General features: G+C 54.5%; 2 protein-coding genes across 8 annotated transcripts in view; one reads left to right on the top strand and one right to left on the bottom strand.

Annotated features, from left to right (window-relative positions):
* The window catches only part of SNED1 (sushi, nidogen and EGF like domains 1), a 94,274-nt gene that overhangs the window by 1,283 nt on the left and 74,849 nt on the right, over positions 1–18,142 (bottom strand). For 3 of the 7 annotated variants that reach the window (XM_047846418.1, XM_047846428.1, XM_047846423.1), the window contains 5 exons: positions 17,079–17,195; positions 16,468–16,555; positions 11,997–12,080; positions 11,108–11,153; positions 5,799–9,368 (listed from right to left, as the gene is read on the bottom strand). In XM_047846418.1, coding sequence (XP_047702374.1) covers positions 11,114–11,153; positions 11,997–12,080; positions 16,468–16,555; positions 17,079–17,195 — 329 coding nt within the window. In that variant the 3' untranslated portion in view covers positions 5,799–9,368; positions 11,108–11,113. Of the gene's footprint in view, positions 1–5,798; positions 10,566–11,107; positions 11,154–11,996; positions 12,081–16,467; positions 16,556–17,078; positions 17,196–18,142 lie in introns of those variants that run through there. The other 4 variants (XM_047846420.1, XM_047846421.1, XM_047846419.1 and 1 more) reach the window with 4 other exon arrangements.
* MTERF4 (mitochondrial transcription termination factor 4) lies at positions 261–5,548 on the top strand. The gene is made up of 4 exons (XM_047846436.1): positions 261–353; positions 1,408–1,903; positions 4,157–4,341; positions 5,033–5,548. Exons 1-4 carry the CDS (start codon positions 333–335, stop codon positions 5,384–5,386), a joined length of 1,056 nt encoding a protein of 351 aa, XP_047702392.1. The 5' UTR covers positions 261–332; the 3' UTR covers positions 5,387–5,548.

Raw genomic sequence — 18,142 nt, 5'->3', positions numbered from 1 at the left:
CCAGCCCGGTGCCGGGCACGGAGCAGGTGCTCCAAGCCCTTCTCAGTCCAGAAGCCAGTGCTAGCTAAAAAAAGAGGAAGCTCGTACAAACGAAGGCTCGGGGCTCGGGAGGGCGGAGGATGCCCTGAAAGACACCGGGGCTCCGTGTCCGCACGACCGGGCGTCCCCGCTAGAGCAGGGCAGGCCGCGGGACTGGGGACCTTGGCGGCGGAACGCGCCTCTCGCGCGCCCGCGCTTGCCAGGGGGAGGGCGGAAGGGAGGGCTCGCGAGGGCGGAAGCGCGGACCTGTGCGGGCCGGTTTCCGGCGCCAGGGTCGCTGCCGCCTCGGCGCTATGGCGGCGCTCGGCAGGCAGGTGAGGTGGCGCCGGGTGCCGGGGACCCGCGCGGTCGCAGACGAGCCGCCGCCGGGTGGAGCCTTACTCGGGGGCCGGTGCCCCGCGTGGGCCGCGGCGCGCTGTCGCGCGGGGTGGGATCCGGGGCCGAGCGCTGCGGGTCGGGGTGGGGAGGGTGTTGAGTGCGCGGGCGGCGACCGCGGGATCTGCCTCGCGTGGGCCCGCACCGCGGGGCCGTTCGAGGCGGGCGGGAGTTGTGTGTGTGCCCCTTGGCCGTCAGGCTGATTCTGCGGAGTGGACTTAGGTCGATGAATCTGCACACTAGTGTGAGGTCCACATCTTTGAGGTGTGGACGCCAACTCAGACCCCCAGGGGTGGCACGGAAGTTGTTTTCAACTATTGTATTTAGGATACAGCAGCTGCAGAAGGGTTTCTGGGAGATTCCCTCATCTCACTGGTAACACAGGCTTCATGTTTTTCTCTCCTGGGTAGTTTTATGGCCAAGAAGAAAAAGAGAGACCACTTGCATCTGCGTGAGCAAACATTGTTACAAACTTGCTTATCCCCCATTTGTTCTTCCCATAGACGCTGCCTCCTCCTTAAGTTAGGCCCTAATGTTACCGTATAGAAAGCTACCCCTTCTGTGAGCAGTTCCATGCCTAGGAATGAACTTTAGTTTTTATCTTCCTGTTCGTCTGTTTTCAGTTAAATTTGCACACCCCCCCCCCCCCCAGCACTGAACCTTAGGGGTAGAGCAAAAGTACCCCACGCACAGACACCCTTTCTAGTTCTGTTCCTCCCTGCCCCCTCAGTTACAGTGACAAAAGCCGACAAAAGCCGGCGGACACTTGCTTGGCTCTCTGACCTCTGTGCCCTCGCAGTACTCTGCTCTCTGTATGTGAACTTCCTTCTCTGCAGGCTTTTTTAGGTTCAGATACGATTCTGCAGATTGCTTACAAAGGCTGCTGTGCTTATGTGGGACCGAGGCACTAGGTAACCTGGCTCAGGAGCCCTGTGATGTCTGTTACATTGGGGTAGTGACGAATTTATTCCCCACTGGTACTCTGTCTCGTAGGTCTTTGACTGGCACCGCCTGATCCCCCTCATCTGGGCGCATGTTGCTAGGCAGACTCCTCTCGGAGAACAGAAAAGGACGTCTGCATCGTTGCTGTGTCTACTGACCACAGCCTCCAATGGAGGGGGCCTCCGGAAGGTATCCTGCGTGGAACCCAGAAAGTATGTGCGGGAACCAGAGTGCAGGACAGATCTCACCCCGGACCCCCTTGAGAAGCAGAGGACTCCTGTGGCTGGAGGGTTCTTAGAGCGGGAGCACGTCATCAGTGCCCTCCTGGACATGGGTTTCAGTGACTTCCACGTTAATGAATTGCTCAGTATGTGGCCAAGTGTGCCCCCCCAGCAGTTGCTGGACATCATTTCAGAATTAATACTCCTGGGTTTGAACCCAGAGCCTGTGTATGTGGCCCTAGAGAAAAGCCCTGAGCTGCTGAAGCTGCCTATAATGCAGATGAGGAAGCGCTCCAGTTACCTGCGGAAGCTTGGGCTTGGAGAAGGTACAGGAAGTGCTGATTTCGTGGACGACGCCGAGGACTCGGGGTTGGGGGACGAGTAGCCCAGGTGGGATGGACTAGGGGGGCTCCTGGGGAACGTCCTTGAGAGTAACACGTGATTTGGTTCGGAGGTGAGAAAGAGGAGTGACCTCTGTGGATGGCACTGCCGGAGGGAAGGGGGGACAGGCCAGGACTCTTGTCTGGTGTGCTCACTGTGGGGCCCCTGGCATCTAGAGCACGTACTACATGCTCACGCCCAGCAGATAGACGTCAGTATGTGATACCGATACATGTGTGTATACGGCATTTTTGATGTTGAACGTGAAGTGGTCTTAGTGCTTTGTGTCTGTATGACGTAGAGCCAAAGGCTTACAGAGGCCCCGGTAAAGACGTGCATTCCAACAAGGTGTCTTGATTTGCTGTGGAAGACGAGATCTTCCCAAACTCCTAGGAAACTGAGGAGTGACTGTTCCCTCCACCACGTCCCCCACCCCCTCCCCTGTCCCCAACAGGATTCACACCTCAAGGATTCTAGAATTCCTTTCTCTCTCTCTTTTTTTTTTTTTTGTTTATTTATTTTAGAGAGAGTGAGAAAGAGACAGAGCGCAAGCAGGGGAGGTGCAGAGAAAGAGGAAGACACAGAATCGGAAGCAGGCTCTAGGCTCCCAACTGTCAGCACAGAGCCTGACACAGGGCTCGAAGTCACAGACCTCGAGACCATGACCTGAACTGAGGTTGGACACTTAACTGACTGAGCCACCCAGGTGCCCCAAGGATTCTTGAATTTCCTTGGATCTCTTTATGGGCCTTTAGGAGAAGGGGGTTAGGGGTCCATGAGCGTCTCCAAGGATCTTTACCTACTTTGACCAGCGGAGGGCCACTGTTCTTTTTTTTCATTTTTGACTGTTACTGGTAATATATTGTTGAGGGCGACAGAAGGTTTAGGGATCTACTATTTCAGAGGATCTCTACGGACCTCCTCTAGAAGATAAGGAAGAAGGTAGTCTTCTCTGTTTCTCTTACTGGATTACCTGTTGTGGTATAATCTAAAAGGCTAAACTTAACACTTTATATGTGATGATTATAAATTACAAAGCTCAGAGGTGCCTGGATGGTTCAGTCGGTTAAGTGTCCACCTTTAGCTCAGGTCATGATCTCGTGGTTTGTGAGTTTGAACCCCACGTCGGGCTCTGTGCTGACAGCTTGGAGCCTGCTTGAGATTCTCTCTCTCTCTCTCTCTCTCTCTCTCTCTCTCTCTCTCTTTCTGTCCCTCTCTGCCCCTCCCTCCTTTTTCTCTTTCTCTCTCTCAAAATAAATAAACTTTAAATATTAAAAAAAAAGATGTTCTTCCTCTCTATCTGCCCCTCCCCACTCCTCCCCCGTCAAAGAAAAGAAAAAAAAGACCATATGCCCCAGTTTGCGTAGGGTGATCTCAGTTACCAGTTACCCTAATGCATTTGTTAATAGGGCCTCTTTCACTCAGAATTGCCCTAATTTGGATATAATATATGGTCACTTCACTAACTAGGACATCAGTGTTCATGGCTACACATCATGAGTATTCTTACTATTACATTAATTATTATCATGGAAGTCCTTTTCATTGAGTTTAGGCTCCCAGATCTTAGGAACGTTGCTTGTCAGTGCTTCTATTTTATTATGGAAGGAAACATCAATCCAAAGCCCCAGTGTGGGGAAAACTACTGTCTCATCTTACTGTCTCATCTTTCCGTAAATCCCCTGTGAAGTTTTTTTTTTCTTTTAATTTTGGAGAGAGATTGTGCATGGGCAGGGGAGGGGCAGAGGGAAAGAATCTGAAGCAGGCTCCACGCTCAGCACAGAGCCCGACGTGGGGCTGTATCTCATAGGATCATGACCTGAGCCAAAATCAAGAGTCAGACACTCAGCCAAATGAGCCACCCAGGTACACTAACCCCCCACTCCCCCACTGTGAAGTTCTTCAGAGGAAGGGGGCAAGAGGAGGAAGCCGAGAATGTGAGGTTAGTGGCTTTCAGTCGGGAGGCCAGCAAGAGGCCCCCTCTTTCTATCAGGGAGGGAAGGTTGGTGAGTCTCAGAAGTGAGAGAGAGTCGGTGAGGAGCTGTGTCGTTCTGGTGCTCCTGGGCAGGCAGCGGACGCTGTCACTCGTGGAGGAGAGCACCCTGGTCCGTGTTTTGAATGCTGGCTTGGGTGTAGCGAGCCCTTGGTTTTCTGGACTATCCTGAAATTATGCACTTGCCCTTTTTTATGTTCTGCAGGGAAACTCAAGACGGTGCTTCTCTGCTGCCCTGAAATCTTCACCATGCACCAGAGGGACATCGACAGCATTGTCGGAGTTCTCAAGGAGAAATGTCTTTTCACGGTACAGCAGGTGACCAGGATTTTGCACAGGTGCCCGTATGTTCTTCAGGAGGACCCCGGTGAACTGGAGTACAAGTTCCAGGTGAGGGTGCCTGGTCGGGGGTTCGGGAAGGGACAGCCAGTGCTTCAGCTGTAGGGAGGGGCCGCTCCACCGAGGGAGGCCTCAGGCGCCCTGAGGGTGAATGGATGAGGTGAGGGGCTTAGATCCTCCTTGCAGGAGCCAGAGAGAATCGGCCTCTGGTCTTTCACCCCTTTATGTAGGACCTGTTCTGCAGTTTTTCTGCCATTGATGGGGGGTCACCCAGTCTCACTCTTGGGGCCAAACGGAGCCTCTGCTTGAAATAGCTAATTTAAAAAGAGCTGAAAATCTTCCTTTCTTTAGGACCTATTCTGCATGTTGATTTTAGAAGTGTAGTTGTGACAGTTGTCCCAACTTTTGGGTAACAATTATGACAACTTAGGTCAAATTGTTAGATGTGTTCTGAATTTTTTGCCTGTTCTTTCCATACTCAGGGTTTTTTCCCTGAGAAAAACAGAACTGAATTTATCTCCCTTGTCCCTTTATTTTCTGCTAAATTTTTCTCAATATGAATTTGAAAATGTTTTGAAAACTCAGCCGTCACACAATTGCCGGGTGTCACGGAGTGTCCTGCCACTGTTAGTTGGGTGGCCCTCTGTGAGTGCGTTTGGACAGCTTGAGGCGATTATGGACCGTAGAAGGGCCGGTTGTAAGTCACTGCGCCTGGGCCTCCTAACTGTGTCTGTGTCTCCAGTATGCCTATTTCAGGATGGGGGTTAAGCACGCGGACGTGGTGAGGACCGACTTGCTGCAGTATTCCATCACCAAGATCAAGCAGAGACATGTGTTCCTCGAGCGCCTAGGACGGTACCAAACCCCTGATAAGAAGGGCCAGACCCAGGTCCCCAATCCTTTACTCAAGGACATCCTCAGAGTGTCAGAAGCTGAGTTTCTGGCCAGGACAGCCTGTTCTTCTGCTGAGGAGTTTGAAGTTTTTAAGAAGCTCTTTGCTCGGGAGGAGGAAGAGAAGTCCGAGAGCCCCATGCCTGACCATAAAAGCTTAAGTCTGGACGAGGAAGAGGAGGAGGAGGAAGAGGAGGAGGAGTGATGGAAGGACAGGAGTGAAGAGCCCATAGATATCCAAGAATGTTTTAATTTTCTCAGAGCTCTTGAGAGCTTCACTTGGATCTTCTCAGGTTATTTTTCCTTCTAAAACTGGTCTTCTAGTGAAAACATTGTTATAAATCACCTGAGAAGCAGGTCAGACTAAGAAGGAGTTGCATTACTTTGATCTGTCGTCGGATCTCTGTGGGGAGGGCCCTGTTCCATCCTGAATGAGAGTTACTCTGAGCTGTTAAACTCAGGGGGACTGAGTATCTCAACATCCGGTTTTGTTTTTTTCTCTGTTACATACGTGGGTGATGATTCCATGATTGTGGGGAATGGGGTTCCTCCCTCTGGTTCGAGTCATTATATATTTCCTTCCAGTGATAAAGATACAATTATGAGCAGGCAGGGAGGCTTTTGTACATCACAGCACTTTATTCTATGAAAACAAGTAGCCGGTTTCCCACGGAAACACTTGTGTTTTCCATCCACACATATTGCTTCCTAGCTGCATTCAGCATCCGGCAGCGTAAAGGGAGTTGTTAGTGATGTGTGTTTTCAACTCGCACAGCTTCTTGATGCCATTGGAGGGTTGGGGGGCTGCTCTCTATGTCTGTGAGGACGAGGCCCTGGCTCTGACCTCTCAGGAAAGTTGGCTTCCCTGCGAGGCCGAGCTCCCGGCCGGTGGGCCACATCCAGGCCCGAAGGCTCTGGCGGCCACAGGAATGTGGCCTGGAGTGCGCCAGAACGGGAAGGGGCTGGGGCGGTCTGATGTCATCTCCCTATCGCCCGTTTCACACAGTGGCTCCTGAGACCAGAGGAGAAGAGGAGTCACACGGGGTCTTTGGCGGGGCGGGACCTGGTCTCCTTCAGGGGGCCCCACGACAGCATGGTGCTGGGAGTCCCCTCGGGGAACCCGGTGGGCCTCAGGGGTGATTTAAAGAGCGGAATGTGATAGAAGTCATCTCTGAGGTAGAGGCCCGGCCCTGATGGTCTGGGCTCCGCGAGGGAGGGCTGGTGCACCTCAGAACGTCCTGGTGTCCCTCCCTTCGGGGGAGCCGGCACGGGGTTGGTGACGCAGAAGACGTTTTTGGTGATGCAACCAAAATCCAGGTCTTGGCAGCATTTTAACAACCATGTGAAAGTTCTGGTGCTCGGCCTCATTTTTCCAGCAGAGACTGTGCAGGAATCCTGTGGGGCAGCGGTTCCCACCTGTGGCGATCTCAACCCCAGGGAACGTCTGGCAGCGTCTGAGAACGTCTCGGTGGTTAGGACCAAGGGAGGGCGCTGTTGGGATCTAGTGGAGGCGAGCGCTGCTGTTCAACATCCTGCCAGGCCCGTGACGGCCTCACTGCAGAACCATCCAGCTGGGGTGTCAGCGGGGTCGTGGCCAAGGAGCAGCTCTAAAGCCTGGTCCGGTGGATTGTAAGCAGGCTTATGTTTGTTACATTTCTTGTATTTAAGAGAAAAGTCAGTAGCTGCGTGTTGGCGTTCCGTTCCCCCGTGCACTGGAATGTTCTTGTAGTCTGAGCTCTGTTTGCTGTGGGGACTCGGCACCAAGGTACTTGTGTTTTCTCCGGGCTCACGTGTGAGCGTGACCACACAGAGCCACGTTCGGTGGAAGGAAAGTAGCTCAGTGAGTCCCTGTGTGGTGTCGGAGGCCAGTGTCGTGGCAGTAGCTGGCCGGCGGGAGCGTCCCTGCCAAGGCAGCTGCTGGAGGTGGCTGGCCCTGGGTTTGCCGGAGGGAGAGCAGCAGGATGGCGGAGGGGTTGCTTCTGTGGCAGCCCACGTGCGGCGGCGGGAGGAAGGGTTTGTCCTCACTGGGTTCTCGGCCGTGGGCAAGGTTATGTGAAACCGAGAGCATTTCCCTCTGCTGGCGTTGTCACTTTCCTGTTTTGTGGCGTCCGAGTGACCAGTACTCTCCCTCAGATGGGCTCTTGTGTCCAGTCGGGGGACTAAGTAGAATTACAAATTTCTATGACTGGAATGGCTAACCTGGCAGTTCATGATTGCTCCTTGCATTTTGATGCAGAAATACATTTCTACGCACCTGATAGTTTTCTGATTTCCTCATTTCTTCAGGTGGAGTTTGAGCGTATGTTCGAGGAAGACGCTACAGTTTTGGAAGGCACTGTGTGAAAAGAGCAGTGTCTCATTTAGAATGTGTCCAGGATGAGTTGTGGTTCCTTTAGCATCAGGAGGTGTTTTTACTAGACTTACTAGATTTGTAAAACATCACGACGAGTTCCTCATAAGACGGCACCAAGCTCAGGATTCAGTAGACTGTTTCTTGTAGAAACCAACGTTTCTGAGTTAAAAACTGAAACACGCTAGTGTTCGCCTCACGGCTGAGGGGCTTGAGGTCATTAGCATCGCAGTAGAAAGTTTCATCTACTTTTCCAGTGATATCGCTTGATCTCGCCACTTGCTGGTGATGCTGTAGCTTTCCGTAGGCACACAGCGACAGGTCCCAGGGACGCAGCAGAAGTCAGCAGTACGCGTGTCTGTACGTGGTCTCCTCTCACTGCCCCAGTGCCGGAGCCCGCAATGAGCTCCCCCGTCTTCTCCAGGCGGGCCTGGGTCACTGGGGACGCTCTTGAAATGACCGTCTTTCCTTTCTGAAAAGGACAAATCGCATAATACACAGACATATGCACACAAAATTTTAATGAAAACAAAAAGCCTAAAATGTACTCTAACTCTTCAAAAAAGTGTTTTTAGAAAAGATGACGGGAAGGAGCCCTCTCTGTGCTGGAATGCTGACTTGGGGCAGTGTGGGAGGCGCCCAGGGGCTCGAGTTCATGTTGGGTCTGCTCCTAAAATGTACGCGACTCGAGGTGGGTTGGCTTGCTTGCTTTTGGCCTCCCCAGGGAGAAGACTGCTGGTAGAAGACTCTGGAAGGCATATGTGGCGAGGCTGCGCGGCCCCCTGCTTGCAGAGACGAAGTGTGTGAACAGCCGCGAGCCGACTGCCTACAGCAGTGTCGCTCAAGGCACGGGCTGAGCATCTCCGGCGTGATCGGGTCTCTGTGGCACCCGGCCCTGAGAGGAGGAAGGAGCCCCTGCTGTGCGCCGTGGGTACCCCCTCGGCTTCCCGAGTTGGGGGGCTCGCGCGGGGCTTCCGTGCAGCTCCGGGGTCTTTGCTGCCGAGGTGCGTCATCGGGGCATGGCTTTCTCTGCGCGAGGCTGAGGCCTGGGTGACCCGATCGAGCGGGGCTTAGCCAAGTGGGTAGATGAGGTCTTACCGGAACACAGCCACACCCGTCCGGTCACACGTCTGTGGCAGCGCTGCTGTGAACGCGGAGCTGAGTCGTTGCCGCGGAGACCGTCTGGTCCACGGAGCCAAAAATAGTCACTGTTTGGGAACGGGTTGGAGGCTGGAAGTGTGTAAACCCCATCTTTGTATTTATTGTACTTTCTCTTTCCAATCTGCCGGACCGGGTGCCGGGTCGCGCCTGCAGCAGACGAGCGGGGGCGATGGTGGAGGAGGGTCCGCTGGGCACCCAGCCCTCGGCTTCCCTCGCGGTGGCGCCTCATCGCGGCCCCTTCCTGGCGCCGCCGCCTCTGCCTGGCGGGCTTGAGAGCGGCTCGTCCTCAGCGTGACTGTGAGGTCTCCGGGGGAGAACTGCCCCCCGACCTCGGAGTCCCAGAGCGGGTGTCTGGATGTCGCAGGAGCCTTCCTGGCTGGCTGCCTCGCTTACCCGGGCCGATGCCTGGCCTGTCCCCGTAGGAAACAGCAGCCGGGCTTACAGCACGGCCTGCTAGAAGCGTTGCGGAGCCTGGAGGTGACTCAGCCCAGAGGGCGTCCCTGGAGTGGCCTTGGCCGTCTGTCTCGGTAGGGGCGGGGGAGGGAAGCTGCAGAGGGTTCGGGCGCTAGCCAGGACCTGATGTCTCAGGCGCCCGTCTCAGTCCACTTTTAGCCCCGTCTTTCTGGGCTCTGGAAGCTCGCGAGGTTGATGGAGTGTAACAAGGACGTCCTGAATCCTTTGAAGGAGAAAGAGAACGGGGCGTGAGGAGAGTGATAGCCATACCTCTTTAAAACGCAGCTTCCTGTTCCCTTAGCGGTGCTCGGTCCCCGCCCCCAGGTGGCCCCGTGTTCCTGTCGCATCAGAGCCTCGCTGAGCTCTCCATCACTCAGCAGGGGGAGGGCAGGTGTGCCGAGGAGCTCTGGCTGCACGACCCCGCGGTAGGGGTGTTCGGGCGGCACCGCGGGCCGCCGGCTGCTCCCTTCCGTTAGGCGTTAGGCGATGCCCTTGGATTTTGGCTCTGAAGACACAGGCTGTCCCTTGTTGCTCTGGATTGAAATGAACTCCTGTTGGTGGTGTTTTCTCCATTGTTTGAAGAATGGGTGTCCTGGAAGCTAGTATTTGATGATCTGGGAGTTAATTGAGGGTTTCTGATTTGTTCTTATACTAATGGACTTGTTGAGTTTTAGAGAAAGGTATTATTCTTTCAGGTGACTTATTGTGATACAAAGGTTTCAGACCCAAGCTATACTTGTGGGTTCTTGTCCTGGTAGCAAATTGCTCGCGAGCCGTGGGGCGTGTGTTGCATTGTGTGTCTGTGGGGTATGAAATGGGAGGGGAATGATGCCTTTGGGTAGACGAGCTGAACGCAGAGGCTTTTTGAGAAGTCGGCCCGGGGACGGCTGCCAAGGCCGCGCTGTGCGGACCCCAGCCTCGGCTTTCCCCGCTTGGCTGGGGTGGACACGCTTCCTGTGGTGGCGCCTCCCCTGCGAGGCTCTTTTGCTTCTGCTTGTTTGGAAAGGCTCTGAGAAACATTCCTCCTTCATCTCCTTAGTCCGTAAGACGGTATAGCCTGTGCTGAAGCTGCCTGTTCCCTGAGGTGCCTCACTTTCCTCTCAACACCAGGAGGATGGGCTCGGGAGGCTCATTTATGGAGCAGGAGGAGTGAGCTGCCCTGGGTGGGGGTGGGGGTGGGGGTGGGGGGGGTGTGCCACCTTATTCCCGGTGACGCTCAGCGTGGGACTGATTCTGGGCTGTAGACGGGTCTTCGTGGTTCAACCCGATATGTCCCTGTTAGGAAGACTTGGACAGAGTTTATGGGTGGTGAGTAAGCCGGGTGGCGTGGAGTTTCCAGGGGAGTTTGGGAAATGCCACATCAAACAAGAATAGGGCTAGAGAGTTTCTTTCGTTCCAGGATTCCGAATGCTCAGGATTTCTGCGTCCATTGGGAATTGCCCAGTGAGGGAGTCGTCAGGACTTCCCCAAAGTTACGTGATCAAGGTCCCTCACCCCATTTTTTCTTTCAACGTATCGCCATTCGTGGAGTCTGGGAGCCCTCCCTCGAACCCCTGCGCCCCTGGGTCTGCGTCTCCCCAGGCCCCTCTGACCACCCTCCCTTCCCAGCTCCCCACCTGCCGCCACCCCTCACGGCAGCCCCCGTCAGTCCTGCCCCCTGCTACTGCTGCTGCTGGGGGGCTGGGAGGGGTTTCTCCATTTGCTTGAGGTAGAGTGAGACTCGTGCTCACCCCCAGGTGCATCTCTGCCAGGTTTATGTGTATTCGGAGGCCTTGGGTATTTGTTTTTTTCTCTCCCGTTGTAGCCCCCTCAGAGAGTTCTGAACCCCCTGGTCTGGGGGTTTGTAACAGGGTACAGCTGGGCCCCGAGGAGATGGCAGCCCTCCCGGAGCCCGCCTGCCGGGCCAGCCCCTCCGACCTCCCAGCGGCTCCACCAGCCACCCAGCCGTGGTGGGAAACATACCTGTACCTAAGATTTCTTCAGTGTCGGACTGTTGTTACTTTGTTTCCTGAAATAGAAAAAGGCGGTTTAACAGAAAAGAAACTGTGTACCTGGAGCCCAGGCTGCCTGCTGGGGTCCCTTCTTTGGCTCAGGTATATTCCATTTTGGGGAACACCGTTAGCGAGGCACTGATGCAGAGACTAGCATTTTAGTGTCTGTGCACCCACTTGACCGGCTGTGAGTCACGGGGAGGAGGAGGAGAGTGGAAGGGACAGGCACATATTTGGCCAAGCAGGTGTCGAATTGCACACTGCGGTCTTTCCCTGACAGTCAGTAATGCAAAAGCTAAGGTGTGTGGTTACTGGTTGGTCTGTCGGAGCGACTGGGGTGAGGACTCTTCTGTTTGGAAAGCATATAATGTACTCGGGCAGTACATTATGTAATAACTCCTGTGAGTCCCTGGGGCCCTTTGGGGAAAGAACCTGGCTGTGAGTAAATAAAAAGTAGAGAGTTACTATATTTGCAGTTACATATGTGCACCTGTCAGTGATGTCTCCTGCTTCCCAATTCACAGGTACTGTGTGAACCACAGGTACTGTGTGAACATGCATAACCAGAGACCCTCTAAGCACCCACCGTGTGACCCCCAGCACCCACTGTGTGGTCTCCCCCGCACCCACCATGCCTGGCTTGACCAGTCTGTGCGTGTTCAGGTGCACACGTATGTGCACACAGTTTCTAAGTGGAGTGTCCATACGGGGCTGGACATTTGGACAAACACACGAGACAGCCTGGCTCAGCCCACGGGCCTGTGGCAGCCCACAGCGCTCTGTCCCCAGGGCCGCCTTTGCCCCGTTACCCTGCGAACTATACGCAGAACACTGTGTGGGCCTCCTCCCTGAGATGGCACCTGTTCGGGGTTTTCTTGCCGCTCGTGCTTTCACAGCTCTCTTTGAAGCAGATGTCCTGGTGCACCTTGTAGACTCTCTTATACCTGTGTCACAAGAAAGTTCTGTGAAGCCAGAAACGAGAGCAGGATGTCGCCCAGCTGCCTCACCCAGGCTTCACGGGCCCGCAGTGACCGTGCAACGTGTTCGAGGGACAGGTCATTATTTTCTAAATAAAACTTTATCCCACGTGGATGTAATAAAATGTCCAGCATAAAAGTCATATAATTAAAAAAAATTGACTGCCCTGAGGCATAATTTACATAAGATACACCCATTTTAAATGTGCATTTTGAGAAATGTGGGCAAAATAATGATATTAAGACATGAGAGGAGAAATTTCAAGCACGTGTTTTGCTGAAGCCTTGATACAGTACGACTTTTCTGTCTTAGGGGCAGTTCTTGGAGAAGTTTGAGAGCCTTGAAGATGCAGGTGCTTGTCACGGACAGTGTAGACTCCGGCCCCGCCTCCCATTTATTAACTAGTCTACTTGGAGTGTGTGTCTGGAACTTAGGCCTCAGTTTTGTGTGAAACGGGAATTATTTGTGTTACCTCTCACAGATTGGTAGACAATAATGAACAGGAAAGTGTTTGTTGTTAAAGCTCTCAAATGTCAGAGCTGTTGGAAAGGGAGATCCAGGGAGTGTGATGGGCAGACCTCCAACTCATGTTCAGTGTAGGAGAGCCCTTGGGACTTAAAGCCTTTGGTTAAGTCTCACACTTGTGGCCATCAGGGAGTAACAAGATCTGGAGTGAACCCCCCAATATGAACAGCCGGAGAACTGGACCAAATGTAAGCAGCAGTTTTCAGATGTTAGAAAACATACAGTGCAAGACTGTGGTCCTTGAGACAAGGGACACATGAAAATGAGCCCTGTAACCCCTGAATTCAGTCTGGAGGCATGTTTTGGACTGCACTGAAGGGTGGCGGTGGGGGGGGTGGTGCACTGCAGGGTGGTGGCAGTTGGGGGGGGAGGGAGGCGCGCGGGAGCCAAGCAGTGGTTGACACTGAGTTGAGGGAACAGAGGTGAGAATTGAGGAGGTAGAGGCAGCTGTGGTCTGTGGGGCAGAGCACTGGGGAGGAGGGAGCTATGTAGAAGACGAGCTGAAGCCTGGAGAAGGGTCCCTTTGAAAATTAAGCTGTGCACACGTGTGGTAGAGTCCCCTGAGGCTGGGCAGGGGGAACTACCGAGAAGCTGAACAACTGAGCTAGAGCAATCTTCTATCCATAAACTAGAAGCTCCAGAAAGACCATGGTTTAGAAGGAGGGAAAATGAACACAAATCACCCTAAAACAGCCTTCAAAAAGATCAAACTAAAATCAGCTGCCTTGTAGAACATAACTACAGGTTCTTGGAAATACACACACAAAAAACTTAGCACTCAGTAACATAAAGTTCACAATGTCCAGCATCCAACAAAAAATTACAAGACAGTCAAAGACTCATACAAAGTATCAAGAAAATGTGACCCGTGAACAGCAAACAATAATTGAATAGAAAGACACTCAGACGGGAGCGCAATGGCAGGAAGACCAGACAAGGACCATAAAACGTGTCACAGATTTGCTCCCATATGTTCTGTGATCTGAAGGAAAACAGAGGCAGTGAGGATGGAGAGGAAAGACATGTGAAAAGACTGGATTGCATTTCCAGAGATGACGAAGTGAAGATTTTGCTGAGTGAGTGCGATTGATGGCAGGTGAGACCGTGCAGAAGGAAAGATGATGGAACTCAAAGGCACAGCTGTGGAATCGATCTACAGCGAACTAGAAGAAAGGCTGGGAATGATGAAAAGCACCTTGGGGAGCTGAAGGGCCTATGTCAGTCTAACACCTGCACGATTGGAGTCACGGGACAGGAGAGAAATGGAGGGACGGTAAGAACACCTGAAGAATAAGGGCCCGAACCCCAGAGATCCAAGGAGCCCGACAAACTCCTGAGAGCAAAACCATGTACACGAGCACGTCCAAATGCAGCACACTCAAGTTTCCCAGAGACAGTAGAAGAGAATAAGAGCAGCCATGGTGGGTTGGGGGGGGGGGGTCCCGTCACACTGGGGGAGAAGAGTGAGGGCAGCCTGGGGCGCCTGGGTGGCTCAGTCTGGTAAATGTCCGACTTCGGCTCAGGTCACGATCCCCTGGTTTGTGAGTTCGAGCCCCGTGTTGGGCTCTGTGCAGACAGCCCAGAGCCTGGAGCTGCTTCAGATTCTGTCTCTGTCTCTCTCTCTTTGTGTGCCCTCTCCCACTTGAGTTCTGTCTCTCTGTCTCAAAAATAAATAAGCATTAAAAAAAAAAAAATCAGTGCAGTCTTCCTGAGACCACGCAGGTCACAAGACAAGGAGGGGCCACTGTAAAGCGCCAGAAGGAAAAACACAACTGTCAGCCAGGAATTCGATATTCAGCAAATACATCCTTCAAAAACGAAGGTGAGGTAAACCCTTTCCAGACAAAAGCAGAGACAGTTCATCGCCAGCAGACCTGCACTGTAAGAGGGGCCACAGGAAGTTGTTCAGGCAAACGGTGCCCGAGGGCGTCTTAGGTCTGTAGGAAGGAATACCAGGCGCTGGGGATGAACACGGAAGGGAGAACAAGAGACTTGACTCTCAACAGGTTTTAAAAAGGTAACTGTCCTTTGAGAGCCGGCACACCGTACTGTATGGTTCAGACTGTGGCAGTAAAGCGACCGGCTACGGTCGTTGACGGCCTGAGGGGAAGTGAGCCTGCCGTAGCGGGAGCCTTCCATCAACTGAGCTTGTGTGGCAGCAGTTAAAGGTATGTTGTGCTGAGTTGAAAATGCATATTGTGGATCCCGTAGGCATCGTCACCACGGAACATTCGACCGAACAAGTATTACCAGTAAACCAACCGCAGTGGTAAAACAGAATCCTAGGAAGTAACTGGTCCAAATGTAGGCAGGAAAAGAGAGAGGAAGGAACAGCGATCAGATGGGACAAATAGAAAACGCACAGCAATATGGTGGATTTAAACCCAGTCACGCCGGTCATCACGGCAACATGTAGATGGTGCAGACACCCCAGTAAAAACCAGAGGCGTCAGACTGGATGTAAAGCAAGACCCCCACGTGCTGAACACGAGACAGTCACGTCCAGGCACGTGGTTAAGGTGAGAGGACGGAGAGCTGTCGACAGGTGGGTGGGCCTAGCAGGCACTGGCGTCTCTGGCTCAGTTGGAAGGTGGGGGACGCTGCAGGTTAGGGCTGCCGCTCCACAGAACCAAACTCACACGGTCTGCGCACGTGGATCCACGGGCGCCAGTGCAGCTCAGCACCCCTGTACGCTCCTGCCGTGTGCGAGGCCTGGCTTCCTGTCCACGTTCAGAGCAAACCTACCTGGCCTTCCCGCGTCCCATCCAGAGCGATCTTTAGACACGTAACCAAACAGGTCACTCCTCTGCTCAGCATCCTCAGTAGCTCCCCGTTTCCGAACACATGCCAGTGTCCTTCCAAGGGCCTCCAGAACCCTGCTGGGTTCCTGCTGGCCCACCTGACCACCACTTCCCCTGGCTCCCCTCCAGCCCCACTGGCCTCCTTGCCGGTCCTCAGACAGGCAGACATGTTCCTGGCTTAGGGCCTTGGCGACTGATATTTTGACTTTCTGGAATGTTCTCCCCTCAGGTATCCCTCACCCCCTCCGTGTCTGTTCAATGTCGTGTTTCCACGAGGCTTCCCCTGACACCCTGTGTGATGCTGCAGCCGGCCCCTCCCCGTCCCCCAACCCTGGCTCTCCTGGCCCCACCTGTTCATCTTTTCCCCAGCCCTGCATAACATGCTCCTGCTGCTGGTGTCCTGTCTCGTCGAAAGTGGAAGGATCGCGAGGGCAGGACTTTGGCCAGTTCTGCTCACGGGCATGTGCCGAGTGTGTTTGTTAACCAAATGCATTGTAAGTATGACCCAAAGGGCCACAGGGTGTTAGCAAGAAAGGTCCTGTGAGATGAGCCAGGCCAGCTCTCCCTCTGCAACCCATTTTACAGATGAGGAAGCCAAGGCGTGAACGTCATGACCTAATGGCAGGATGGAGACCTGCGTTCTCCTGTGCGGTTGTTTATCTTTCCTGGGGGCTCGGAGGCAGAGAGGAGGGGACGTCATTTCCTGACATCGATGTACATGTTGCCCTGCCGTCCAGTGAGGCGGGGGGGGGGGGGGGGGTGATGCCACTCAAGGGTGCGGGAGAGGAAGGTCCGAGGGGTCAGGAGCCAGGGGACCAGGGTTCCCTGCACGGACTCGACAAGCTATTCATCCGTCTGCTTCAGCTTCCTGATGTGTTACGTGGAGGGAATGGGTGCAAGCCCCTGTGTGACCTCGACCCCCAGAGCTCCTCGGGGCTTCTAAGGGTGGGTGAGCTGGGCTTTGTGAAAGCACTTCTGGAAGCCGGGAACTTTCCACAAATGTGGTGAGAGCAGGAGAGAAACTTACACGTGGTGGCAGGCTCCTCCTTCCCAGACGGGCACGGCCTTGGTCTCGGAGAAGAGCCTGGTGCAGGGCTGCGGCACCTTGGTGCAGGCTGCCGGCGCAGAGGGAGGGAGAGGGCCGAGGCTTGGCACTGAGGTCGCACCCCTCCCACAAGTGCGGGGTTGCCCTGCCCCTGGCAGCCCCAGGTTGTCGGCTCTGCCCGGCCACGGGGGTGAGCAGCTGCTGTGGAGACTTGGTCCACGCCCCACCCCCCCCCCCCCCCCCCCACCTTCAGTCCTAGATTCTTCTTAGTGGGGGAGGCCTGTGGCTCTTCTCCCTCCTGCTACCATGTCTGGCTCTGGGGATGCTCCATGTCCCTTGCTTTCTGACTGTCCCCAGCCTCCCCCGTTCTCTGGGCAGCACCCCTCACCCTGGTGCTTCGGAACTCACTGCGCCTCAATATCCCTACCTGGGCACCGGAGTCTGGGGCACCAAAGCTGGGCCCCCGTCCTGGCACCTGGAGGTCGGAGGTCCTTGTGGCAAGCCCACCCTGGGCCCAGGGTTCCCGTCACAGTCGGCTGTGACAGGTGATTTGAGGCCTGGGTCCCCACAGGAGGGAGCGGCCCCCGACTTACCCAGCTCACAGCGTCTGCCTTTGAACCCTGGGCTGCAGTCACAGCTGTGGGTATCCACACCTGGCACGCAGGTGCCTCCGTTCTGACAGGGGTTTTCTGAACAGTTCCCAGGAGTGTCTGCGAACAAGCCATGAGCAGTTAGTTGCCGGGACCCCAGAGGAAGGGCTGCCAACATTGCCCCGTGGCTGCCTCCTGCCGTCCGCAGCGCTCCTGGGCCCTGGGGGTGGTCCGCTGTCAAGCGGTCCGAGAGCAGAGGTGGGAAGGTTGGCCTCAGTGTGCTCGTCCCTGACCCTGCACCTCCAGGGAGGGGGATGACCCTGGGGCCCGCAGTACAGAGACACTCCAGCCCCGCTCCGGCCTGCGGTCCCCGCCGCTGCCACCCTGCACTTGGAGCCCCCTCCTTGTCCTCCAGTGCCTGTCCCCGAGTCCCCAGCCAGCCCTCTGCAGGCCTCCATGCCAGTGTCTTCCCCTGCATCCTCACCGCACTGCTGGCGGCTGGAGGCGGAGGGTGTCCGTGCTGCTGCCCGGGAGGGCCAGGCCCGGCTTTTCCCCTTAGACCTGTCTTTTGTTTTCTTTTTCTTTAGCTTTGTCAAGATACCTGTCGTTTTCCTTTTTAACTTAAGAAATTGAGGAACACGAAAGAGGGAGAACTGTGCACAACCACCACTTCCAGTAGCAGAAGGCCCGTCCCCTCTGCATCTCCCCCCACGCCCCCTTCTCAAGACCTCCTCGCGGCTGGGTGCTGACCGCAGGCCTCACACCTCCCTCGGGCCCTCCTGGCCCTTGGGGGCTCTGTGCTGGCCGGTTCTCATTCCTCACTGTATCTACGCCACTTCCTCCTTCCTCCCCTGACTCTGCTCCGGGACTCGTCTTCTTGCCTTTCCTGGTGAGCTAAAGGTGAGCCGTCAGCTTTCACAAGAAAGTTTTATTGTTGAAAACTTAGACATCTATAAAATGTCGAGTATGAAGAGCCCCATGAGCCATCGCTCAGCTTCAGGGATCTTTGGTATCTTGCCCATCTCATTTAATCTATTCCCATTTCTCACTGAAGAATTTTGAAGCAG

This window comes from Prionailurus viverrinus, unplaced genomic scaffold (assembly GCF_022837055.1).
Source record: "Prionailurus viverrinus isolate Anna unplaced genomic scaffold, UM_Priviv_1.0 scaffold_39, whole genome shotgun sequence".
In the NCBI taxonomy this organism is placed as follows: Eukaryota; Metazoa; Chordata; class Mammalia; order Carnivora; family Felidae; genus Prionailurus; species Prionailurus viverrinus.
Note: the sequence above shows the minus strand (reverse complement) of the source record. Positions and strands in the feature narration are given on the sequence as shown.